General features: G+C 39.7%; 1 protein-coding gene across 2 annotated transcripts; it reads left to right on the forward strand.

The window, feature by feature from the left end:
* Nucleotides 1-493: 493 nt before the first annotated feature.
* syt9a (synaptotagmin IXa) lies at nucleotides 494-25,129 on the forward strand. 2 transcript variants are annotated; one of them, XM_082541858.1, is made up of 7 exons: nucleotides 494-619; nucleotides 9,317-9,812; nucleotides 10,467-11,022; nucleotides 15,888-16,008; nucleotides 16,106-16,277; nucleotides 16,529-16,658; nucleotides 24,507-25,129. In XM_082541858.1, the coding sequence occupies exons 1-7, from the start codon at nucleotides 562-564 to the stop codon at nucleotides 24,573-24,575; spliced, it is 1,602 nt and encodes a 533-aa protein (XP_082397984.1). In that variant the 5' UTR covers nucleotides 494-561; the 3' UTR covers nucleotides 24,576-25,129. The 2 variants fall into 2 exon arrangements, with proteins under 2 accessions (XP_082397984.1, XP_082397983.1); XM_082541857.1 differs by lacking the exon at nucleotides 494-619 and adding an exon at nucleotides 815-1,455.
* Nucleotides 25,130-26,944: the final 1,815 nt, after the last annotated feature.

A 26,944-nucleotide genomic window follows, 5' to 3' on the forward strand; every position in this document is an offset into this window, starting at 1 on the left:
TTTTTACCCCAGCTCCCTAATCATTGTACTATACGATCCATCCCATGTGTTAATAGCTCTGGCAGCTGTCCAGAGAATTCGCAGGAATGAGTGAGCATAATGCATCCTGCCTCCTGCATGCTGCTCGACCACTGAACAAAACCGCACTATGTGTTTCCAGTACTTACACCTGACCTGGAGAATCTACTGAGCGACGTGTGAGAAACTTCAGAAAATGCCTAGACCGGATCGGGGAGTTCGACGAGTGCAGAAATGGGCAATAGATATAAGGTGGAAAAACCTTTATTTATTTATTTTACAGAATCTGTCACAGCCAACTGAAATCGCCATGAAATCCATAAATCGGGTAATTCGAACTTACATTAACAGCTGTTTCACGTTATTCAGAGGTTGCAATAACTAGTCGTAAAAATGAGGGCCAATAACCCAGCTTTTAAAGTGGTCATTCAAGTTGGCATGGCAACGAAACTGCTTGGTCCCCTGTATTTCCGAATTCTACGTCCAGTCTTTGACAAAACAAATCGTAGATGTCATTGTAGCAGTTATCTTGACAAAGATAAGATGGCACCAGGGGGAAAAGGTATTTTAAATTACCTGCAGCAGGAACTCCAAGTGAATGGTGCGTTTCTTGAGTTGATTTACCAAACTTGTAGGCTTTTTAAAACATTTAAAATGTAAAAGGGTAAAGTGATTTCACAAAGTGGAGGGGAAAAAAGCAAAAAAAACCCATGTCATTCTCTGATTGGCCATGTGCGGGCACGTAAAACCACACCAGCCTCATCGGAGCAAAGAATAGAGGCATGCTATCGGTATTAGTGCTGGCGAATCCAGCTATTTCTCACTGTAGTGAAGTGCTGCTCAACTTTCCCGGCGATCGATACTGTTCGAAACCTTAAAGATAACGGATTACGGCCAACAGGACCGCCTTGTGCAAAGACACTCCGTGCACACATTTTCAGCACGTTGGACAGCGCACGGCGCCGCAGAGGCGGTGCGTGGATTCAACCGGTGGCTTTCAACGAGCAGAGTGAGGACCAGAGTGGACCGTTTGACTAAATGCTGTACAAAAACTCTTTTTACGTCACATGTCTGATAGGATTTTTCTGCTTTCTGCACTTGGACTAGTGTTTTTCTCGTTCTTCCTAATACACGGTGTCTTTGTCGATTCCATCGTGTGGGAAGGCGTGCCGAGAGTGGCTGACTCTTGAAGCTGTGTGCTGAGTAGCGTGGAATAGGTGACTGTCAGGCGGGAGGAGTGGTGTGGTGGTGCCTAAGAAACCTTCCCTTTATAAGGATGCTGGTGGGAAATGCCTGGAGACAGAGATGACGAGATTTGTCAAAAGGCGCTCGAACTCTTGTCAGATCTTTGTTCTAAGGGGGAAGTGCAGAATGAAAACTGTCGGGATTTTATCTACTATTTCCGAGATCTCGCCAGACCACGCTACACGGATTCAGGTGAGGCATCATTTGCAAGCTTGATTCAATGGTTGCACTAAATTCAATGTAAGTGAAGTCGCATATGACTTCTTTCACTGAACATCGCACGCATAAAGCACACTATAGGTGGTCCAAGCTTGGCTCGACTACTTCACGACGAAGATTAGTCTATAATATCAAAGAAAAATTAGACTTGTACATTATTTTTTCACATTAGTTAGCTCACCGATCCGGTTAAACTATGCATTTTTCGAGGAAGTCCATTTTTTCTTCCATTTTTTTTCCCCATTTCTATCACACGAGGTTGGCGTGACATCGTGTAGGCTAGTCTGTGAACACTCATCAGATATGTTTCACTGGATGAGTTGCCCTGCATCGTGTATTTACTGACATGTCACAAACATTGAGTCATACTACTTTGAAACTTTGCCTCTTTTTTTTTTAATTCTTACCTAAAAGCATTTGCTTTTTATAATTAGATTTAGAATTAGCCACTCTCGCTTCATAATTATCAACACTTAGGGTAAACACATTCGCCTAAATGGCATGCATAAATTAGTGTCAGTGTGCATGTGTGCGGAGGAGAGAAGGAGCGAGCGAGAAAGCGTTATTTGGAGGCGCGAGAAAGCGTAATTCCTGCACATTTCCACTGCATTCATTCTGCTTCCATAGTTTGCATCAATGATTATTCATCACGTGACAGGACTTTGTGAATTGTCAGTCTCCTCCAACCCCCAAGCTCTCCCTTCTGTTCCTTTCCACTTTACTTCAACTATCCCCCAAAGTCCCAGCTCTCTTCTTGCTTCCTCATTCATCATATAGGCCGATCTTCTCTTGTCTTTTACACTGACACTTTCAAAAGTGAAATTATGTGGGTAGCCCGTGGGGCTAGCTATCAAGAGGGCTTACGGGTTTAATTTCTGTTCCAGCTGGCATATATCACTCAGCGTGATGGAAGAAAGCCATAAGAGAATAACAAAGGAAATAAGTACAAGGCAGAGGACAGCTACTCTTTCAGCTAGAGTTGAAGCTGTGGGTGTACCGGTCATATATATATATATCTTTTTGTTTTTTTTTACAAATATGCTAAACATAAAACATCATTTTGACTTCAGATTTGATTTAAATCAATTACGTAAACATATTTACAACTATTTTCTCAAAAGATCATAAAATATCAAGGATCAATGAAATAAAAACTGGAACATGAAAGAAAAATAAAGATGTGTAACATGTCTTTTAATGGATTAGTCACCCACTTGGAAAGATACCTTTCTTGACACTCTTACAGAGAGTATGTTGAGAAGTTTAATATCAATCCCAATGACTGTGGTCAATCAATCAATGCCTGTCTTGCTGAAGCCAAATGCCAATTAGCTTAGCTTTAGCAGGAACAGAAAAATGTGTCTTCCACTGTTCAGAGCACATATCACAGCTTCTAATTTTTACACTTTAAAACTAGCATGATTATTTAACAGACTGTGGCAATTAATCAGCTTTAGAGATACGGTAGGAGGATTAAGTTACCTTGGAACAGAGTCAGGTTTCAGAGTTTATGAGGGAAGCTTTATATTTAACAGATATGTATACGAGTGGATTTAGTCTTTTCATCTGTCAATAAGCAAGTAAAAAAAACTAAAAAACAAAAACATATTTGCAGAAATGCAAATGCAATCGAATGCATCATCCTTTACAACATTGGGGACAACAAGTTGGAACCACCTACTGTACATGTGTAACATATTACATTTCCAATAGTTTTTACTTACAGAGAGGTATTCTTAGGGAAAATAACATCCCAGAAGTAGACATTACATATATTGCCTTTTCAGCACTTGCTTGCCTCCTACACTTTTGCACCTTTGAAGGTCCTGTGCACTAAAATTGGTCCACCCTCTTTGTTCCAATGTAGTCTTTAAATCCCTCCAGATGTCTATAGCTTCTTCTCCACCAGGCAGCATTTGGGCGGCCTGCCAAACCGACTGTGGGCTCAGCATCCTCAGATGGCAAGTCCCTCAATTTCTCCACATTATTCTCTCAAATCACACATACTCTGGTATTCACAGAATTTCACAGTGCAGAAAGGACAGTTGGTCTGTGTTCCTGTGCAAGGTCTTATGACAGCTCCCACACACAGAGCCAGTCCTAATTGCAGGACTGTGGGATTTGGAGGATGGGTTACCTTACCAACAGCATATAGTGAAAAGTGCAAAAACCTTTATTGCCAAATAAGTACACTTTTGGCTGTTTGGACTAAAACAGTCATGCAATTGATGTGTAGTCTCATTAACTTTTATCTAATACTCTTACCATGACAAAAAGTCAGCCTCAGACTCTTAATTACAAGTGTGATCTTTACATTAGATGTGTCAGGTGTGATTCAGCTCATCACGAGTCCTCTCATATTTTTAAAAGCAGCTCTTCTTTGTAGTATCAGTCAGACCAAACACTCAAGACAGACTGAAATCAGCTCTAAATCTGTGCCCAGCTCTGTAAGTGGGAGCAGAAGTTTATATGCAAAAATTCTAAAGTTCATGATTATTAATCTCACTCATTAAAAACAAAAGAAGAAACAAAGTGGATCTTGACAGGTACGGTGTTCTGTTGCTATAGCGTGCAACTAAAAAGAAACAAAATGAGAGGATTGAATGTGATGAGTTCAGGAAATAGTTTGCTTCAACTAAACGTAACATGATATCTGTCAGCTACAATTCGGATTAGTGTACAGCTTTAACATTTCTAATATAAGCTACTTTCATCCAAAATAAAATAATGCATTCAGTCCAACTGTGTAACAGCAAATGCTACATCTAATCAAATGCCTTGTGTTGCAATGAAATTTAAACTTATTGTAGAGCCATTAATGATAAATAAATTATAAATTGTGCATTAGTTGTACATTTGTTGCTTGTGTCTAAGCAGATTATCTGTTCGGGTATTCATGAGGAGAAAGTCTCCTTGATGTGATACACATCATGATTATTACCCTTTTGTTAAATGTATCAACATACCAATCACTTGATTTCCTGGAGCTTTTATAGGCTAATAAAATAACATGCTCTGCTTAACAGTAATAGGTTAATCAGGAAAACAATCATTGCTTTTTCTAAAAACTTCACTCATTGTTATGACTAATGTACTTAATACAGATTACACCAATATTACACTTTTGAGTTTTTTTCTTTTGAAAATTTTATTCCAGTCTTCACAAGCCAGATTTGTCTTCGCATACATGAAGGGACAAAGGATATGTCTGCTATAATACTATGGGCAAATAATAGCCTGTTGCATAGTCAGCACATAAACTGGGAATAATCTGTATCGCTGCCCTCGCATAGCCAAAAATAGATACAGTCAGGTGGATACAGCAGACTGGTTCTATTCAAAACACTGTGCAAGAGCTTGGGCTTTTCAATAAGCAAAATTACCTCAAAGATGAAAGACCGTTACATTAAATTAATAGAAATCATGTGTTAAAGAGAGATGATGGGGAACTGGTTAGAAGAGGGATTTGGGAGTCAGTTTAGCTGGTATCAAAGCTTAGAGGAAGCAGCAGACAGTGGCAGAGCAGGAAAGCTCAGGTGGACACCCTGGGGACTTAAAGGGTAGAAACAAGAGACCTCTGCTGGTGGGCCAGAACAGAAGAGGTCAGGCAGATGGACTGAGCAATGGAGACTGACGTTGCAGAAGAGTTCAGATGGTTCTGGCTGTCGGCTAAGGTGCTAGACAGGATGGTTGCTGGAAACCAGAGTCATCTTTAGTTAAGGGAAACCAGAAGAATCCTTAGTCCTGGCCAATGAGAGGATGGCATTTGGAAAGGGGTGCAAGACAGGTGACTGCGGTGCTGGGAGCTCAGTGAAGCGTGGCAGTGTAGAAAACCATATGGAATAAAAATACGAAAACTGCATCTAATTACCCATTATCTCTATTGGTTAAATCAAACATACAGCACATATTTTATAAGGTCATGTGTATAAGGACATGATATACTTATATAAGTGGCCACTTCCATTTTTAACATATGATATAATGCTTTGCCAATTCTTATGTAATTCTTATAATCACAGGCCATGAGATGGTTGTGAAAGCAGACACTTAAATTAGTCGATAATAGTATGAGATGCAGCATTAATAGCAGGTTTTCTGCAACTAATAGGGAAAAAAGGGACTTCAAAACTATATGTCTTGTAAGACATGCATAACCTGAATGATTGTGATCAAGATTTTCGAATTCTTATTTAATGTGATTTTTGAAACTATGGTGACAGGGGTGCATAGCTGGTCAAAATCGTCACATACAAGAGATGAAGAAATAACTGAATGATGAGTCTCGGTAGCCCTGATAATACAAAATATAAGAGTAAAAGGGAAAAAAAGACTGATGACCATTAATGATGCACTGGAGACGGTTGTTAACAATGCAGTGGTAAAGCACCATGTCAGTATGTGTAGTATTTTTTCAGTACTTATTCAGTGCATTTGGCCACGTTATGAACAGCATTTATTTCTTCTGTTATCTTGATGATGAACAATTAAAGTAATTACCACTTAATCATTTTTTGCCTCACAGAAGCTCAAGGATGGATAAGAGCTTAGGGAATGAGGGAATTCAGCATATAGAAAGTGTAAGCCTTTGATATTTCCATAATTACACATGCATAACAGCTTTAAAATCTATACAATCCCAGATGCGTACTCCATCCTTATTTTATTTTGACCTTGTCATTGCCCCTGGGATTGGTTAGTTTTGAAGGTTTGGATTCTTGTTAAATATTAAATAATGCTGGTTTCTTTTCTGCTTTCACTGCTGCTGTTTTTAAATGTTTGTGTTTTTGGTTCCTACTTTGGGTTTAATATACTTGTGATTTATTTCAGTTATGAGATATTATTGCCTTTTTAGTTTCTGTCTGGAGCTGATTATCATTTTTGTTTCCTCACTGTTTTCTTGTGTCCGTGTTGAGTAGGTGTTCTGGATTGTTTCCTGTTTTACTTTGATAGTTTTCATTGGTTGTTTTAATTTGGGTTTTTTTGTTTGTCTTTTTTTAAAATTTGTGTCTAATTCTCAGCCAGTCCAGCATCTGGATCCTCGTCACCGCTTCCTTCATGACAGACCCATCCCAACTTAATATCTACTACTAAGACATTAGCCGACATAAGGAGTTTATAAGATTGTTCTGGTCTGCTTCAGTGACATTACATCATCAAATAACGGTGCATAAAAACACACTGTTCAAATTCAGATATCAAACAGTAACTCAAAAACATGACATGGGATTTTCAAAGCAAAATTGTGTGCATATCTGTAACACCAATTAGGATGCAAACCATCTCAAGCCTGTTTTAACAACTTTAAACTTTAATTAAAGCCTCAATTAATTTTTATGAAAATTACACATGCTGTGTTTGAACTTGTGACATTTAAAGTTCCCTACAGAGCCACATTTCTTCAGTTTGGTATCTCAGAGACTCCAGCTGTAAAACATGGTTAAATGTAACCTTTTTTCATATCTTCCATGGTCTTGATTGACATTAACAGCACTTTTTAAAAAGGCACAACATTATTACATGTTTTTAAATATCAGTAGAATTAACAAATTTCTGGGGTTAATACATCTAATATATGTGAATACATACATACCCTTACCTCAATTTGAGGCAAATGGTTAATACTCCATGGGGTCCTTATGATCCAAAACAAGACTTCAGTTAATTTTATTTGCTTATAACAACAGTTGTCTTATGGTGCTTTATATTGTATGGGGTAGAAGACCTTAACAATATTAGAGAGAAGGAAACAAGCAAGCACTTGGTGAAGGTGGAGAGAAAGAACCTCCCTTTACTGTAACAGCCAGAAAGAGGCTCGGGGACATTTGCAGCTTCTGGAAAGAGGGAAAGTAGAACAGTGAAAACAGAAAAGTAAAGATCATTTAAGAAAAGACAGGTAATAGTAATGTAACTTAGTATATTATCACTGTTTGGATGAAAATTCCTTTTACTTGCAATAAAGTTGCAAAGTTCATGTAATTATTTCAGAGTCATTGCAGCAGTTTCTTTTTTTTTTTTTTAGTGCTTTTGCTTCTTGAGAGCAGAGATGATTCAGATGCCCTTGATGACTCTGTTGCTTCACACCTCATCTCCCTTTCCATGGTGACTTGCACACCCTGGGCTGGTGTAAACAAATGCAATGCACTGAAGAATTATTCAGTGTCATGCTTTGAAACTATGAACTTGATAGATGAAGACCTGGATTGATATGCTGGTAAAACTTTTTATACTCCCACGGCCATTACTCCTGGTGTTGCCCACAAGTACTGCTTATATATAATCACACAGTTTATGATGCACATGTGTGAACAGCAACCGAGTAGTAACTTTAATTTTGCAAAGCTGTTATCTTTAGAGTGACATCTTCAGTTTGTTTATACGTGTTTTGTGGATCCACAGATTTAACAGGAGAGCTAGAGTAGCTGTTAGGAGCCCTTTAAACTCCTACATGTACCAGTGTAGAGCAGCTTCATGAGTGATCTTGTCCTTGAATTTTGGGATTCGATAGTATTTCTCTTATAAACTCATCTGTTTTCAGAATGTTTTTTTTTTTCTGTTTTGTATAAATTGCGACTTTCACGCCTTCCCTCCCCATTTGTCAAATTGTTTTTTTTAACCACAGACCACATATAACAGCCTGTAAATGTTTTTCTTGCAAGCTGTTTTTTATACCCTCTCATTTATTTACATGATAATATGCATTAACCACACAGGCAGCATGAAGCGCCTTGGGTTTAGCACTTTATCAAACTACTGGGAACATTTTAAATTCTTGCAATTAATGTACCTCACTGACAGTTTCACATTATAAATTATACTCATGGAAGAGAGTTAGTTCTGCTTTCTTGTGGCTGTAGCTCAGGTGGCAGAGCAGGTCAGCCACTAATAAGAAGGTCGGTGGTTTGATCCCAGGCCAAATATCCTTGGGCAAGATACTAACCCCATGTTTGCCAACTGGTGGTGGTCAGAGGGCCCGGCAGCCTCGCCTCTGTCAGTGCGCCCCAGGGCAGCTGTGGCTACAATGTAGCTTGCCATTGTAAATGGGTGAATGACTGAATGTAGTGTAAAGCGCTTTGGGGTCCTTGGGGACTGAGTAAAGCGCTATACAAATGCAGGCCATTTACCATTTCTTTTCAAAGTTCTTCATTGGTTATTCCTATGGAAGCCAGGAGAGCTCACCAGACTCAAATAAACATCTGCAAACAGACAAATCCAAGCAAGTTCAAAAAAGTAATCTTCATCTGTATGACAATAGCTGCTTTGCAAATACACACAAGAAAAACCACAAAGCAAAAGTCAAATGCCATGTGCATGCTTGAAAAGAATTTCTGAATTGTCATGTTAAAACAAAAATATTTTAACTTATTTTCTGAAAACAACAACAAACCAAGAACTGTGGTCATCTGTGGTTGTAATGCTGCATTTCTATATTTGGTTTTGTTGTATTTGCACCTCTTTTGTGGAAAAATCATTTTTAAAGTTTCATTTTTTCACCATAATTATCAGCAAAGGAAATGAAATCGAAACATGGGGGGCACACTACCCTTAGAGTGCAGATATGAGCCTCCATTGGATAGTTAAATACTGCTACTACTACTGTACATAATTTTGATTTTATTGAGCATTCTTTATGAGAATCTGTTAGAAAAGAAAAAAATAAATCCAACAGGACCTATAGCTGTGTACCTGACATGTCCATCATGCAGTATTTTTAAAACATTTACTGAGTAACTTAATCATGAAATGGTTATATATGATGGTGATATCAAAAATCAGAGTGCAACAAAGCAAAGAGAAGACTTATTCACTGTCAGATCTTGTTCTCTCTTTCCAGACATATCTGTGAGTCTGCTGTCATTGGTAGTGACTGCCTGTGGCTTGGCCCTCTTTGGGGTCTCCCTCTTTGTTTCATGGAAGCTCTGCTGGATACCATGGAGGGAGCGTGGGCTTTCCCCCACCACCAAGGAAGCCCATGGGCACCTCAACCCGACTATGAGCCCTCTGCCATCACAGTCTGCACCCAGGCAGCCAGTTTACACAGCTGTGGACCCCCCGATGCACAACCGCCGTGAATCATCACATTGTTCCATGGCCAGAGAGCCTACTCCCGTGGCATCTGTTGTTTCAGTGGAGGCTCCGGTGACTCCTGTATCACCACCACCTGTGGTCATGGCCACACCAGAGGCAGCTATGAAGATCAGCCACACATCTCCAGATATACCACTGGATGCCCAGAGTAAAAGCAGGGAAAATGGAGTTCACACTAACCCCCGAATGCAGAGACAGACCACTGAACCCCCACCTTCTGGATGCTCAATGTCTGAAATAGGGTCAGTATGAGGTATTTGTTGATTTATGTGCTCCCATAAGATATGCTGGCCTTATTTTCTAAAAATCCCCTAACAATTATGATCTCTGTTAAAAACGCTAACATTCAAACTACTAATTGTTTCTGCTACTTTTCCCAATAGAACAAGAGAGATGAAAGACAAAATGACTTGGACTTGACTTTAGTTATGACTCCTGCCAACATGTTTCACATTTTTACTTTCTATTTGTGCATCAACTATAATACATTTAAGGATTTTGGTAAAGGAAAACAACTTACACCTTATTTATGATTAGGGTTAGGTAGTTCAGAGGCTTGGTTGAAATGTGGATTTTGTTAAGTGTAGGTGTCTGAAACATGACTAAATGTCATGTGCAGATGTGAGTATAAAAAACAGACACATTATAAGGCAATAATGAAACCAAAACAACAATTTCTGTCTGCTAGACTATAAAATGTATAATACAGCACACTATGTGTACACTATGTTCTTGAAGTGAAAAGCAGCATTGGCACTAGATATAAATTATGATATGCAGAACAATTCATTATGCAGGTTGCTTCAAAAAATATGCAGCTGATGTTTTAACATTCCTTCTTTTCATTGTGTTAATGTTGTATGATTTTGTTTTCTGTTGATTTCCTCTGTGCACAGTCAAGGGTCCATTCGTAGACACATGAACCTCTCTAACCCAGACTTCAACGTGGCCCAGTTCCAAAGGCAGGACTCCCTCACCGGAATGGGCCTGGGCCTGGGCCGCCTCAAACCCGAGCTCTACAAACAGCGCTCCCTTGAGGGGGACGAAGGAAGTCGAAGAGACGGAGGTTGTGGGCGCCTCCATTTTATCCTCAAATATGACTGTGATCTAGAACAGTTAATAGTTAAGATCCACAAAGCAGAGGACCTCCCGGCCAAGGACTTCTCCGGTACCTCTGACCCTTATGTTAAGATCTACCTGTTGCCCGATCGAAAGACCAAGCACCAGACAAAGGTGCACCGCAAGACACTCAACCCTGTGTTTGATGAGGTCTTCCTGTTTCCTGTGGCATACTCTGAGCTTCCTACACGAAAGCTACACTTCAGTGTCTATGACTTCGACCGCTTTTCACGGCATGACATTATTGGTCAAGTGGTGGTGGACAACTTCCTGGATCTGGCAGATTTCCCCAGGGAGACAAAACTCTGTCGAGACATCCAGTATGTCTCCTCGGTGAGTTTGAACGTTCACTCAAAACTATGTCATATTTACTTAGAGCTGCCAGGTTATATTTAACTTTTCCCCCACAAAGGCTGTGTGTGACAGCTGTGTGGAGAGTTCGAAATTTGTCCCTCTGTCTCCCACTGGCAGTACAAAGTACTGAATTTTTTTCCTTTTATCACTTGTCAGGTCTGAAAAAACAGGACAAAAATTAGTTAAGGTGATCAGGCCTGTGTTTGAAAACTGATGTTTTCTTTTACTTTGCTGTCTCTCTCTGCTGTCGAGATGAAAAGACTTTAAAAAAGCATCTGTTTAATAACAGATGTAGTGACCCCGAGCGCAAAATTTTACTACACAAGACATCTATGGCATCAGTGTTGATATTATATGCTTTTTAAAATTGCCTTTACATGCCCGGAGAATGGTTAGCAATAGATTTTTCATTAAATATGGTTTTTGGAAGGAATACTAATTTAAAAAATATGCATTTAGAATAGTGTTTAATACTATACCTTCCTTTTTCTTTAACAATCCTTGATGCTGCACATATTACAAATAGATGACACAAGTGAAGGACTGAGGCATTTTATTAGCAATTACTTTTACTGCATCTGCTCCCACCTATCTAAATTCAGTTTGCTCTGCTGGAACGACCTGTTTACCATGAGTAAATTAAATCCTTTGAGACTTTTTAAGGTCAACAGGATTACAGGCCTCTTGCCATGTTACCTTACTGACTGCGTGCTAGTAAATCTCATTTTGTTAGGACCAGTTTCTGTTAGACCTATAAAGTGAGCATACAGTTGCACAGAGTGTCTGTCAGTGTATGTACGTCCTTATAAGACCAAATGTGTGTGAGAGAGAAAGAAACGGAGAACAGGAGAAAAAAATATTTTAAAAAAAAACTGAGAAAACTGGTTTGGGAACAAGACATACGCACCATTTTTCTTTCTTTCTTTCTTACATTATTAGCTATTTAAGATCTTTATAATGTTTTTCACTGTTCCTGCTCATCTCCTTTAGAGGTGAAAGATCTCAGACACCACAATACAGCACTGGTATTTATATGTTGGCCTGTTTTATTTACAGGCATTTCATTTATTGAGCTTGAACAGCTGTAACATGCAACTGATCCCTATATTCTGTTTGCAGTTGATTGCAGGAAACAGTTTAGGCAACAGAACTCAATAAAACAAGATCAATAAAGCACAGCTGTGTAAAGGAAAACTATTGGTTGAATTTAGATGAGATCAATTCCCAGTCACTATGTTAGTTATGATTTTACTTGTGTAAGGGCATAAATCTTAGTTAAAACATTGCAACATTGCTTAATAAGCAATAAGACAGTCCAACACGAACAGCTGTGGTGAGTCAGTCTGGAAACTGTAATAAATGTTTACTGTGGAACATAGTTAACCTTCTCAGCAAAAAGATTTTAATAAGATGTGGAGTGTCTTTGCAACTGGGCTTACTTTAGCAGTGCTGCAGCTTTCTGAAATCTTTCAGAAAGCACAGTGTTGCTATAACCGAATGTACTGCGCTTTTCGTTAAAACAATATTTTGACCACTGCCGACCTTTAAGAATGAACTGTTTTACAGACTCATCTCATCTCAGTCAATTCTTCTCATCTTAAGAATTGACTTTTGAGCAAAACATGCAGCCAGTTCAACAGCAGACAAAAAAAAGCATGGGAGTATTTGACTGAGCAGCTGTATGTCTATGTTGTGCATATGTCTGTCTCTTGTTTATCTAATAAGCGAATCATCATCTGCCTCTGTTGGCGTCCAGGCTTGTCTGCTACATCGCTACGTCTTTTGCTAATGTCTGCACTGCAGCCATATCATTTTTAATAAGGAGAGCACATTAGTTAGCAGAGTTTGTGTGCCTGATGCACTGGCCATTAGTAATGGAAAACAAATTGTTATGCTTTCATCTCTAGTATAAGCAGCTCCATCACTGAATTTAGATTTTCATTTCACAATTATACTTTCATTCAGATTAAGAACAGTAATACAGATGGGAGAGAATCAATTAAATATTAAATCTAACACCACGCACTTGTTGTGGTTGTTTTTATTTGTTTGTTTTTAATGCTCATTCTTTGTTAGAACTTCATTACATGCAACTTAAGATTGCATTATCACACATATTTATTGTTTATTCACAACAGCAATATGTAATTAAGTGAGTATTACTGCATATATACTTATAATCTCTGGTATTATTTCAAAAAAGTGATTAAATGTATTTTATAATGTTCACTTTTCTGTATGGCTAGCATGCTTTTATATTCTTCTCATCAAAGCTGCCACATTTATCCATGCATTTTATTGTCTATGGTAAAGGCACAGTAATCAGTTTTCTTTTGCCTTTTGATCTCGTCTGTTTCACCTCATCGAAATTTAGATATGTGGTGTTATTTTGTGCTTTTTATTGCTGTGTCAGTTTAAATTATGACAACGCAGAGCTCAAATTTGTGGCATAGTCCACGCCTGTCTAATTTGCAGGCTACTGATAGCAGCTAAGGTTTTAGTGCATAAAGTCTCACATACAGTGTGCCAAAGACCATTAACGGCTTCCTACTCATGGCCTCTAAAAATACTGACAGAATCTGTCTCTTCTTTCTGTCTTTACTCTGTCTCTCTCTCTTTATCTATCTCTGCCTGCCTTTTTTTCCCTCAACATGTCTCGGTCTTTCTTCATCACACGCACAAATGCCTAAACAGACACGGACACACCTGTTTTAACCCAGCTGTGACGAAGTCATCAGCTGTGTCCAACTTTTAGTACGCAAACAAATTGTTTAAAGTAAAACAAAAAAGAAGTAGCTTACTCAGAAAAAGTAATTAGATGTGAATGCATATTATACGCATTCTGAATGTAGTGCTAATGGGTTCTATAGAGTGCTCAGAATGGCTGAGATATTCACAGACAGTAAAATAACAGCTTTTGAGGCAGAAGATACTGGAAAACATAAAAGTGAGAAATGAAGAGGGGGGAGGAGATGCCGAGAAAACAGCATGACGATACACGAGCATGCCAGATAGAGCCTTCGGGGGAAAATGCTCACAAAAAGTATTGGGATTGTTTTGATCCATCAACATATGGATGTTTACTGGATCAGTGCACCTTTGCCCTGTTTAACTGATTGCTAATCAATGTTGCCTGGTTGGAACAGAATGGTGTGTGACGTCTGGTTGATGGGAACCAGTGATTAACAGAATCTGGAATTCTCACATTTTCACACTGTTCAGTTTTTGTCAGTTTCACAGCACTCAGCTAATGCACACAAACAGAAAAAAAGGAAAAAAAACCCACAGAGTACGCACAGACTCTTACACTTGTACAAATGCTTGTTCTCAGAGATTGACACAGATGCCCCACACATATATCCTCATAAATGAGCTAATTATCTTTGGACACCAGTACATAGACATGATATTCTGTAACCAGTGCACAGAGCTTATTTGATAGAAAATAAAGAATTATCATTAAGTCTTGATTTCCAGTGGGACAGGCCATATTGATGTGTCATTGCCAGATTTTAGCTTGTTTAGCTCTGCAATAGAAGCAGATTGTAGATTAATGAAGAACATGTGTTATTTTTACTGGATTTAAGAATGACAGTCTCAGTATGAACAAAAGCTGTATAATACATTTGATGGTTTGAGCTTTTAAATACAGAATATACTTGTGGCATACCAGCCTGATTATCAGAAACGCTGAGCATGACATTCAACCTGCAGATGTTACATGCTATTTGATGCCTAAGAAGTTTTGCGGAGCACGTAAAACACAGTGCTAATCTGTTTCCCACCTGTATCACAATTATTAGACCATGAAGCATGTAAAACAGATAGTTCTGGGATGTGGGATGCATTTTCTGGAGGGTTTTTTGAGTTAATTCATCCTTCACATTTAAAAGCCTTGATGAGTAATTGATCATGATTGCAGCAAAATATACAAGTGCAATTCATGGGTGATCTCTCTCTCTCAGAAAAAAACAAAAAACAACACAGAAATACACACTCACAAAATGCCAAATCAGTTTCTCTAGCTTAACCAAAAATAATAATAATAATAACTCAATAGTGTCCAAGTGTGTGTGACATTCCTAAGACATGCTATAGAAATTGTTGCCAATTGTATGGATGTCCCTCTTGATAGATTTCTGCATCTCCCTTTTCACAGATACTTCTAAAACTAGCACTTAACATATATTATACTTTGGATACCAAATTAGTTATTTTGAATATCTTAATTTAAAAGGCATCTTAGCATACATAAGAGTTGTTTTGAGTTGTTTTTTTCATTGACCTGCTGCTGCAAAAAACATTCCTACTTGGTCTTTGTTACTTTTAGTATGAGAGTTTCATAACAATATGGGGCAAATCTCAGTCTTAGATTTCTCAGTGCAGTTGAGTAATATGATGTCATTATCACAATTACTGGAGCAGCAAAGTCAGTTGATCCTAAGTTTTCACTGTTGTTGTTTTTGCACTTCAGTTGAATTTACTGAGCTTACCTTTGTAAATGATCAGATGATGATGATGAGTTGATGACACGTGCTTTGAAATACCAGCACAATCTCACCAACATAGCAGCAGATCAGCAAGAGATTCTACTGTAGGTGTCTTTACCACACATATTTGTGTGCTTTCCTGGTTCACACTTCTTTTGTGGAGTTATTTTAAGCACTAGCGATAAGTGAGCAGCAGCTGAACTGAAGCCTCTGTGCCGGGTGAAATATGGGAGGCTTTAATTGGAGCAATATGACAGAAAATATTATTTGTAGAAAAGTTGTACACTGTAAATAAATGACCAGAATAATACACAATCAAACTCATTTTAGAGTAAATATTTTTGTGTCTTTTAGGATAATGTGGACCTTGGGGATCTGATGTTTTCACTTTGTTACTTGCCTACTGCGGGCAGACTGACCATTACCATGATAAAGGCTCGCAACCTCAAGGCCATGGATATCACTGGTGCATCTGGTAATTAAAATCTGATACTGACTGTAACTGCAGCACCCCACTGGTATCCCAAATGTAAATCAAGTTAATTTTTCTTGTTTGTGTCATTTTTTTATAGATCCATATGTGAAAGTTTCACTGATGTGTGACGGTCGCAGATTGAAGAAGAGGAAGACATCAACAAAGAGGAACACTCTGAATCCAGTCTATAATGAGGCCATTGTGTTTGATGTCCCTCCAGAAAACATAGAGCAGATCAGCCTTTTGATTGCTGTGATGGATTATGACCGGTTCGAGAGTTTCTATAGAGTAGTTTCTACATCTTTTGCATGGGTCAATGTTTAATTTATACTTGCTGCATGGCAAAAGCGGATAAAATATATTCCAAGAACATTTGCAAATATTTCCTCAAACTCTTTGTCTCTGTAACATATTGTCTTGGGTGGTTTTCACACACAATATGTAAGACATTATTATTTTTGGAAAGCATGGGAGGACTTATAATATTTTTTCTTTCTCCCTTATCCTCCTGGGTCTACAGAGTAGGCCATAATGAGGTCATTGGTGTGTGTCGAGTCGGCAATGATGCTGACAGCCTCGGTCGAGATCACTGGAGTGAAATGCTTACATATCCCCGAAAACCTGTCGCCCACTGGCATCCTCTCGTTGAGGTGAGATGGCATGTGTTGACACACACACACACACACACACACACACACATATTAGGGGTGCAACGATACACAAAATTTACGGTTCAGTTTGGTTTGATACTTTGGTGTCACGGTTCGATATTTTTTTGAGAAAAAAAATGTTCATGCCTTTTTAATTTGTCATTTATTAAAATTATAAATATATATTTTAACTCAAAAGTACAGTTTTTAAATTTAATGTTGCTGAAACAACAAAATAATAAAAATAAATAAATCTATCTGATCGAGGAATCACTCATCTTTGGAAAAGAGAGTTTTTTACAGAGAAATGTCTCTTTCCAAAATAAAAGCTATACTATACGCTTCTTCTGGGCTGTATTCTCAGCAGCATATTAAACATATCAGGTGCCCATAAAGAGAATCATGTGCTAACGGCTGTCTAAATGACTCGGGTAAAGTTTGTAGCATGTGTGCTTGTTGTTTTTGTCTGCTTCCACTTGTCTTTGCACTAGGATAATGTCGGCGTAAACATGCAGTCATATTCATTGTGTTCCCACTAGTGCTGTCAGCCTTAATCTCGTTAAAATGACATTAACGCCATAACGCGGCAAATCTCCGTTAACAAGTTACCGCGGATTGCCCCGTACCAGAGCGTTCTCACTCCCGAGGCGTAACATGTCGACGTTTTGTCACGTCCCGCGGCGTTCCTGAGGAACGCGAAAGGAGACCTTCGGCGTTCTTATGGTACGCGGCGGGTTATGGCTGGAATCCAGTGCAATGACGCTCCCGCGGTAGTAGACGTTCCAGCCCTGTATTCCAGCCCTAAACCTAACCTTATCCCTAGCCCTGACCATAACCTTATTCCTGACCTTAACCGAGGTAAGAGTATGAACACTTGTAAGATGGCGGCGCGCACAGACGCAGCGGCCCGGAGCTCCTACACTTTTGCACTTTTGGTGGTACTGTGTATTATTTCACACAGTCTGGGGTTACTTCAATACAACAGAGATGATCTACTACAACTAAGCCGTGGAGATCTTCAACTAACATCCGAGTATCTCATCCCCCCGGAGATCGTTAAGCAACCCCCGGGGCTACCCGCAACAGCAAGCCGCAGGAGGAGACGTTGCGAGCGGAGGCAGAAGAGAGGCAAGCGGGGAGGCCTGTGGGCACGGCTAAAGACTAGTCCGTTTAAACCACCACTCCCAATCATATTCCTCTCCAACGCCCGTTCAATCCATTACAAACTGGATGAAATACGACTGCAGATCGCCACTCGACGGACTTTTAATAACTGTTCGTGCATGATTTTCACTGAAACCTGGCTGGACAGCGCCATTCCCGATGCGGCTATCGATCTAGCAGGCCGCACCGCCTATCGAGCCGACAGGTCTGCGGACTCGGGTAAGAAGACTGGCGGGGGGCTGTGCATCTATATTAACAACCTTTGGTGCACGAACGTCACGGTAACGGAAAAACTGTGCAGTACAGAGGTAGAACTGTTGGTGTTAAAGTGCCGTCCATTCTATCTCCCTCGGGAATTTTCTGCCGTTTACATCTGCGCTGTTTACATTCCACCAGATGCTAATGCTAAGCTAGCGTTAGCACAATTGAGCAGCAGCATCAATAACAGCCTGGTAGCACACCCGGACAGTGTCTTTATTGCGGCTGGGGATTTTAACCACGCGGACCTGAAATCTGTACTTCACAATTTCCACCGTAATGTGAAGTGTGCTACCAGAGGAGATAGAACGTTGGACCAGGTGTACACCAACATGGCGAATGCGTACAGAGCCCAGGCTTATCCCCACCTGGGTCTGTCAGACCATCTCTCCCTTCTGCTACACCCAATATACACACAAAAGATCAAGAGCACTGGGATTACAACCAATACCGTGAGAACATGGCCGCAGGACGCTATTCCGATGCTTCAGGACTGTTTCCACTGCACAGACTGGGATGTATTCAAGGTGCAGGACACTGACAATCGTGTCGCATTGGACAGTTACACCTCCACTGTCTTGGACTACATCTGTTTCTGTGTGGACAATGTAACAACTTGGAAACGATTCCGTGTGTTCCCTAATAATCCACCCTGGATGACACACGGAGTTCAACAACTTATTCGAACAAGGAACAACGCTTTCAAATCCGGGGACCAGGAGGCATACAGTGCTGCCAGGGCCAACCTGAGAAGAGGCATCAAGACTGCCAAGCAGCAGCACAGGAGGCGTATCGAGGCCAGGTTTGAGAACAACACAAACCCAAGGCAGGTCTGGGAGGGCATCAGGGCTATCACGGACTACAAAAGAAGAACACCATCACCCTCAGCCGACAGTTCTACTCTGGCTGAGGATCTAAATCTCTTTTATGCCCGTTTTGACAGGGAGAACACCGACCCTGTCCTGTCCCCTCTCCCCTCAACCGACCCTGCTCCGGTCCTGAGCACTCATGAGCTGAGGCGTGTGTTCCGGAGCATTAACACCAGGAAGGCGGCTGGGCCGGATGGAGTGCTGGGCCGGGTGCTAAAAGACTGTGCTGCGGACCTGGCGGACGTCTTCACCTCTATATATAACACCTCGTTGTCCTGTTCACTGGTACCATCCTGTTTCAAAGCAGCAACCATCGTTCCCATCCCAAAACAGTCAAATGTCACATGTCTGAACGATTTCAGACCTGTGGCACTCACCCCCATTCCCGCCAAATGCCTGGAGAGACTGGTCATTAAACACATCAGAGCTGCTTTTCCACCATCCCTGGACTCGCACCAGTTTGCATACAGGGAGAACCGGTCAACCGAGGATGCGATCGCCACAGTGCTGCACACATTACTGAAGCACTTGGAACACAGGAACACCTATGCACGGTTCCTCTTTGTAGACTACAGCTCGGCTTTTAATACCATCCGGCCATACAAACTCCGTCCCAAACTCCACCAACTGGGACTTAACTCCTCTCTGTGCAACTGGATTGTGGACTTCCTCACTAACCGTAGACAGAGTGTCAGAGTGGGTAAGAACACCTCTTCCACCCTTGTGGTCAACACTGGTGCCCCTCAGGGGTGTGTTCTGAGCCCTCTGCTATACACTCTCTTCACCCATGACTGTATTTCCTCCTGCGCGTCCAATCTCATTGTTAAGTTTGCAGATGACACTACAGTGCTCGGACTTATATCCAACAATGATGAGACAAACTATAGGACAGAGGTGCAACAACTAGAGTCATGGTGCCACGACAATAACTTGGTCTTAAACACCAAAAAGACCAAGGAGATCATTGTAGATTTCCGGAAGAGGGGCCATAACAACCATCTGCCTCTCTTCATTGGCAGTGAGGCGGTGGAGAGGGTGAGCAGTTTTAAATTCTTGGGGGTAACTGTGACCGAGGACCTGTCCTGGGGCAACCATATCACCTCAGTTGCACGGAAGGCCCAACAGCGCCTCTACTACCTGAGGAGACTGCGGAGCGCACACATTCCCAGATCTCTGATGTTGAACTTCTACAACTGTGCCATCAGCAGCGTTCTGACGTATGAATTTCTAGTATGGTTCCCCAGCTGCACCAAGGCCGATCAGCAAGCACTCCAGCGGGTGGTGAAAGAAGCTGGCAGAATTATTGGAACAAGTCTGCCAGAGATCAGTAATATCTTCCCCACTCGCTGTCTGAGGAGGGTGCACAGTATCCTGCGGGACCAACATCACCCTGCGCGCCACCTTTTCCATCTGCTGCCCTCAGGGAGAAGGTACAGGTCTATACAGGCCAGAACATCCAGACTGGCCAACAGCCTGTATCCACAGGCTGTGAGGCTCCTGAACTCTCTGCCCCCCTCTCACGGACAATAACCATATCCAACTTCTTAATAGCAATGAACTGGTCTGCATTGGTGCATCATATCTTTATTCTCTTCCCCCTCCTGCCCCCCCCCCTCTTTCTTAAATAGATAACTATCATATCTGATATCATATCTCACAGTACAATAATATTGAATGGGTTGCATTGTTGTATTTTGTCATGTTTCTCAGGTCTTTGTCTGAATTTCTACGAACATTATTGCTAAGGATTGTCTTATTGCATTGGAGTCACACTGGGTTAAATATGTACACTTGGGTTTTAAGGGGTATTTATTATTTTCTTCTTTTTTTTGGGTTGTATGGAAGCCCCAAACGCAATTTCATTGTTCTTGACAATGACAATAAATAAATAAATACTAAATACTAAATACTTTAATGATGTTAAATAGCGTGTTTCTAAGTGATTTGAAGAAAAAGAGCGAACATGTGTAGGTTCAGTCCAGACGGTTCTCATATTTCCTCTTTTTCCGAGGTCGTCATTTAGGAACGTGGTGGGTAGCCGAAAACGTAATATGGTGACGATTTGTCACCTAGCGTAAAATGTTACGCTTTGGGAGTGAGAACGGGTTGCCCGTACATGGGGCTGGGTGGCGTCAACACGTTAACGAGCTAACTGCGCTAACACACTAGTTCCCACCAATTGAACATTGTGTGGCACATCTGACATACTGTTTTACTTTTGTCCATGACGCGCTTACCATCAGGGTCATACTTCACATGAAGACCAAGATAGTTCCAAACGCCAGATCTGAATGAGGGTGGGGGAGGTTCAATTTCAGGTAGCGTTGAGGCAGTTGCCATGTTGCAATGAGCTTAGCTTCTGCCTTGCTAGCTTGCGCTGCACTCAGTGGATCTGTGCTCGACAGTGCAGCCTAGGCGGAGAAGTCCACTGAGCGCTCAACACAGACAGCATCGTCAGAAGAAAAGTTGATAAAATAGATAAAAATTTTTGTATTGTTCGATACATATGCCTACCGAAAGCACTGCATCGAACGGTTCAATATCGATACATGTATTGTTTCACCCCTAATGTATGTATGTATGTATGTATGTATGTATGTATGGATAGATGGCTAGATAGATAGATAAAATTCCCCTCTCTCCCCTGAGGGGGGTCTATGCTTCACGCTCGGGTCCTGTACCAGAGGCCCGGGAGCTTGAGGGTCCTGCGCAGTATCTTAGCTGTTCCTAGGACTGCCCTCTTCTGGACAGAGATCCTACTTGGGACTCACTTCACCTAGTGTTCCGATTACCACTGGGACCACTGTTACCTTCACCCTCTTCTCTGAGCCCTTGATACTTCTCCATCTTGCACCCTGCTGTTATGTGCTGGATTGTTTGAGGGGCATCTTTACACAGCCTGCACCTGGGGTCTTGCCTGGTGTGGTAGACCCCAGCCTCTATGGATCTTGTGCTTAAAGACTGTTCCTGTGCTGCCATGATTACTGCCTCTGTGCTGTCTTTCAGTGCAGCTTTGTCTGGCCATTGGTAGGATTTCTGGATGTCAGCCACTTCATCTATGTGCCAGTGGTACATACCATTCAGGGGCCTGTCCTTCATTGATGCTTCCTCCTCTTTCTTGGGTTTCTGGTGCTTGAGGTATTCAGGTCGGTTGGGCCATCTTCCTGAAGTTTAAGCAGTATAAAATATTTATAACATAAACATAATGATAAAAAAGCATTTATCATTAATTGAGGTTAGAGTTGACAGATGAAAGAAAAAGAAAGTGCAAGTGGGTAGGAAGCTTATCACTGTCCAGTTATTAAGGCACACTGAGCTCATTACTATTCACTGATACTGAAGTGTGTTGTTAGAATGCGGCTGTGAAAAGATTTTTGGTCAGCGGTAAAGGGAATATGGTTGTAAGCTATAACAAAGCAAAAAAAGAGAGGATGTCTGCCATTTCATGGAAATCACTTTATTGCCAGAATTGACAAGAAGCCTAGAAAGCTCAAAAACATTATATATCTGATTTAATCATTTTCAGTGAAAAAGAAAGTGGCTCTCTCCAAAAAGTCCACAGATGGTGATGCTATTTTATGTGAAATTGCATATCTGTGTGTGATGGCTAAAATATAACCTGTTCCACCAGAGATCAAATTGGCTGCCAAAGTTTCCATAGCAATGTAGCGCCTTCTGTAAAATCGTTTATTTTTCTACAAATACAAGCTAGTTTAGAACTTGTAGTCATCTTTGTAATTTACCAGTATGACTTGGCCTTATACCATCATCTCTGAGATTATGATATCCCTAATATTTATCCCAAATCTTTTTTTTAGCTGTTGAAGAGGGAAGGTAGACATAGTGGACAAAGCACTGACACAATACAGCATGTTTTGTGAATGGCAAAATAGATATCCTTCAGGTTAAAGCCACCGATAAAACTCATGCACTAATCGCCGTACTTTATTCTAGCGTGGAGTGAAACTATTGTGAGTTTGAAATGTCTAAGCTACTTCTATTGAGTGAATGGTAAGGGTGTTCAGTTTCTTATATGTGAACTTATCCATAGAGCTTCACAAACCAAGATAGTTCTCTATATTCATACATACATTCACACTGCAAGTTCAGTGCTCCTCTATCCAGCAATATCAAAACACCTACTGAACCCTTGTTCAAGTCATAATAATTAACAGACGTGACCATTTTAACCCATGGAAGTTAAGTGTATTTACACAGTGTAATAGTGACTAGAATTTACTATACATTTTAGGTATTCCTCTACATCTACAGAATTATTGGGATGACCTATGAATTTTCAAGTTCCAATAGCAGCCTAAGTTTAGTCACAGGCTTTTCAGTGACATTAGTCATCATCTGTGGATGCACTCAACATACAAGTCCTTTACTTGGAAAGTCTCCAAGCCTCTTGAAAATGTGCAGGAGCCATTGTGGGGAAGTAGGTTCAATTTTGACAAAAATATCTCCAGGCTTTATATTTTTCCTTCTTCGTTTCACTTTTGCCTCTTCTGCAGCAAAGGTAAGTATTTATGTACCCATCACTTTCTGCACACTGAACCTTCTCTCTATGGATACACATTATTTCTTGAATAGCCCAGTGGTAAGACCTGTTTACCTTTCATAAACTGAATATGATGTAGTTGTTGAGGTTATCTGACAATATTTTCTCAGATAGTAATACTGCTTTGACAAAACTGTGTTTTACAGGTTACAAATACATACCTGAACTGAGAATCTTTGGCCAACCTCCATGCAAATGATACTCTGTGCCCTCTCCACAGGAGATAGACATTGTAGCTGAGATCAAAGGGTTATAAAAAGTTAATAAACAGCATTTAAATGTCTGATTTGCAGCATTCCCTTAGTTGGTAACAGCAAGGGGAGTAAGATGGGGAGTTTCATCCCTTGGGAAAACCAAAGTGCCAATAAGCAGATTTCTGAAATATGGTGTCTGGCAAAAATTCTATTTTTTGCTTTCGATGTAACATTTATTGCTCTTAGTTAATGATCGGTCTTCAGTTTGTTCATTTACAATGATGGTCAACCTAATGAGTATCTTTGCCAAATTCACTGAATGCTAAAGAAACCATAGTTATCCTGCCCAATTTTGAGTCAGTTTATTCTCATGCTACTCACAAAACAGTACTGTACTTTTATGCTGTGAGGTTTCAAATGCAGGTCTGTTCATGTGTTTCTATGCCAAATGAACCACTTTATCTATAAAAGCTTTTATCCTTTCACTTGGACTTGGCAAGAAAAAGGTGCCATAGAAAAAACGTCTATGCTAATAAAATTTAGTGAATGCATAAATAAACTGACCTCCCAAAAATCAAAAAAATGAAATGGCAGACATACAGTGTTTGTTTCACTGCCCAATTCATCGCTCTGTAGGTGGTGAGTACATTTGTTCCAAGATAAAAAGGTAGGATTGGCTCTAGATTTATTTGATATCATCGTACATCTGTTTATATGACTAATAGAGATGGAGGTTTTTTTTGTTTGTTTGTTTCTTTTACACTAACTATCATTGCAATCTTTCTGCTTTATTCTCTTGCAGTACCAGGGGACCACAGGTAGTAGCCAGGGAGGATCCTGTAATTCTCTGAAGACACCTCCTTCTCCGTAGCCATGAGCAACAATTCAAATAAGCCGAAGGCTGTGCTATATGTACCTTTGGGCAGATGTGATACAGAATTTTGCTCATATATGGTCCTAGCATAAAAAAATAAACACATGCATTAATACCTATGGAAAAGAAAGACACAAACTGTCTTGAGCTCTGCTCTTTTGGATCAGTTGCATGTTGAATGACTGCAAAGATGGATGTTTTTTTTCTATGATGTTCCATAAGAAAAAGAACCAGCACAGGCAGATATTTTAGGTCTGAGCTGTTCCTGAGTTTATAAACTCATTGCTCTTTTTTTAATAGTCTTGTTACTTGTTTTAATGAGATGAGTCTCTGTAATTGCACAATGTACTTACAACCAGTTGAACTGCCATACTGTTCTCTTTTTTTTGGTTGTGAATTGGTGCATGAGGTCATGTTTTGATGGGATATCTTCTACTTGTTTGTTGGTTTTTGTTTCTATTTTTTGAATAGGATGTATTGTTCTGTCAGTTGATGTGCAGTGACAGTTCATTTTTAGGCAAAATACCTGTAAGTAAAAGTATGTTAAATGTTACGAATAAAAATTATTCCATAGAAAAATGTTCATCAGTTTCAATTCAGTTAATTTGAATGTGAATTAGAATTTCATAATATGCTAGATTTCTATCACTTTAGCAACTATAGTACACAACACTAGCTCTTCAAGATAAAGTAAGTAAGTAAGTAAAGAGCAAAACTGTGTTAAACAGTATACAGTAAAATATATTATCTGTAGAATATCTTTTTTATTACTGTTTAAGATTAGTGTTTTAGAGCACTAAATATAAGACAAAAAGCTAATGCAAACACATTAAAGTTTTGCATTTTATTTCTAAGGTTTTACATGTCAGGACATAATAAAAATTTATCTAGTCCTCATCGGGTCTTAATAGTAGATAAAGGCAACCAAACAATCAATTAGATTGTTTATTATCATTCATCATTTATAAAAAAAAAATGAAGCCAAAATGAAGATGCAGCACATAAAAAACATAGTTCACTCCATGAATTAGAAGCATATGGAACCACATTTAACAGCAATAACTTGTAGTAAGTAATCATTTTCTATATTTTCAGATTTTTTATGTTCGGCTTAATTAATGTTTTAATGTTGGCCATGTTTTGGTTTTCAGAGTGATGACCTGACATTTGCTGTATAATGCTATCGTATACATAGGAGTTCATGGTCAAGTTAATGACAGAAGGTTCCAAAGATACGGTGGCCATACTAGCCAACCTTGAGACCTCAGAATTAGGGAGACATTCGAGGGGGGGATACATGTACATGTACATAAACATATACAAAAAACTAGAATTTTACAGTGTTTATCTATTAGTAGCTAGGCTAACACACTTACCTCTCATATAAAGCTACCATGCTAATGGAGTGATGTAGCTCTTAAGATCACTACTGATTTCACCCATGATGATGACTAGAAAGCTGTCAAAACTATATAGAGGTGCACCTGACTTCTACTTTTTTTCTTAATTCCTATGGAAGCACAAAGCATGTATTTAGTTTTTCACACACTGCTTCTGCATTTTGTCTTATTTCTTATTAAATAAATAATGACATGTTTTGTAGTTAATCTTTGCCAGATTTCTAGCTACTATGAATCTACTGAAATCTACTGAAAATATTTTTTTCACAAAGCACATCTGATGTTGTTCCCTTTGTAGTGAAAAGCTGATTTAATTTTACAATATTCACCGGATGTGTTGTCACAATTTAGTACCATAACTTATCGGTGAGAAGTAAACAACAGTAAACTGCATCCAGGAAGTTGCCTGACTCACTCGGTGAGCTGGAACTTGAAAATCAAAGGAAACATAATTACCAGTTTCCAGACAGTCCCCTTAAGCTCCTTTCTCATTTCATTTGCTTAAATAGCTTATGACTGGCACTGTATCCAAAGTGCTTCAGTTATTTTCTTTACTTCACGCACTGGTAAAAGGTTAGCTCTGCCAGTCAACAGAAATTACAAGAAATATTTCTAAGAGCAAATAAACAATCTTTTATTGTCTTTTATTATTATGTATCCTTATTATTACATGCACTGAATATATTCTTCAGGCTGTATAGAGCAAAACACAGTTTTAATAGAGAAATCAAAGTGGTAGGCATAATCCTCAAAGCATTTTTAATTTCAAAACAGCCAGAAGGAAAGGACATTAATATTTTATCAAAATATTACAGCCACATGAGAAAGAAAAAAAAAAAAAGGGGGGGGGGGGGTGATTTTTGGTAAGTAGGTTGGTAGGTAGATGTGAGAGTGAGAGAGTGAGCATGTTTTTCTTTTTTCTCCTTTAATGAAATTCCTCTTTAAGGCCATCTTTGAAATTGTGTG

The sequence above is a fragment of the Aulonocara stuartgranti genome (genome assembly GCF_965226115.1).
Source record: "Aulonocara stuartgranti genome assembly, chromosome: 1".
Lineage (NCBI taxonomy): Eukaryota > Metazoa > Chordata > Actinopteri > Cichliformes > Cichlidae > Aulonocara > Aulonocara stuartgranti.

Coding starts and splice junctions, on each gene's coding strand:
- syt9a (XM_082541857.1), top strand. CDS start 1,308: ATGCCTGGAGACAGAGATGACGAGATTTGTCAAAAGGCGCTCGAACTC. Junction 16,009..16,105: donor GGATATCACTGGTGCATCTG/GTAATTAAAATC, acceptor ATTTTTTTATAG/ATCCATATGTGAAAGTTTCA. Junction 16,659..24,506: donor ACTGGCATCCTCTCGTTGAG/GTGAGATGGCAT, acceptor ATTCTCTTGCAG/TACCAGGGGACCACAGGTAG.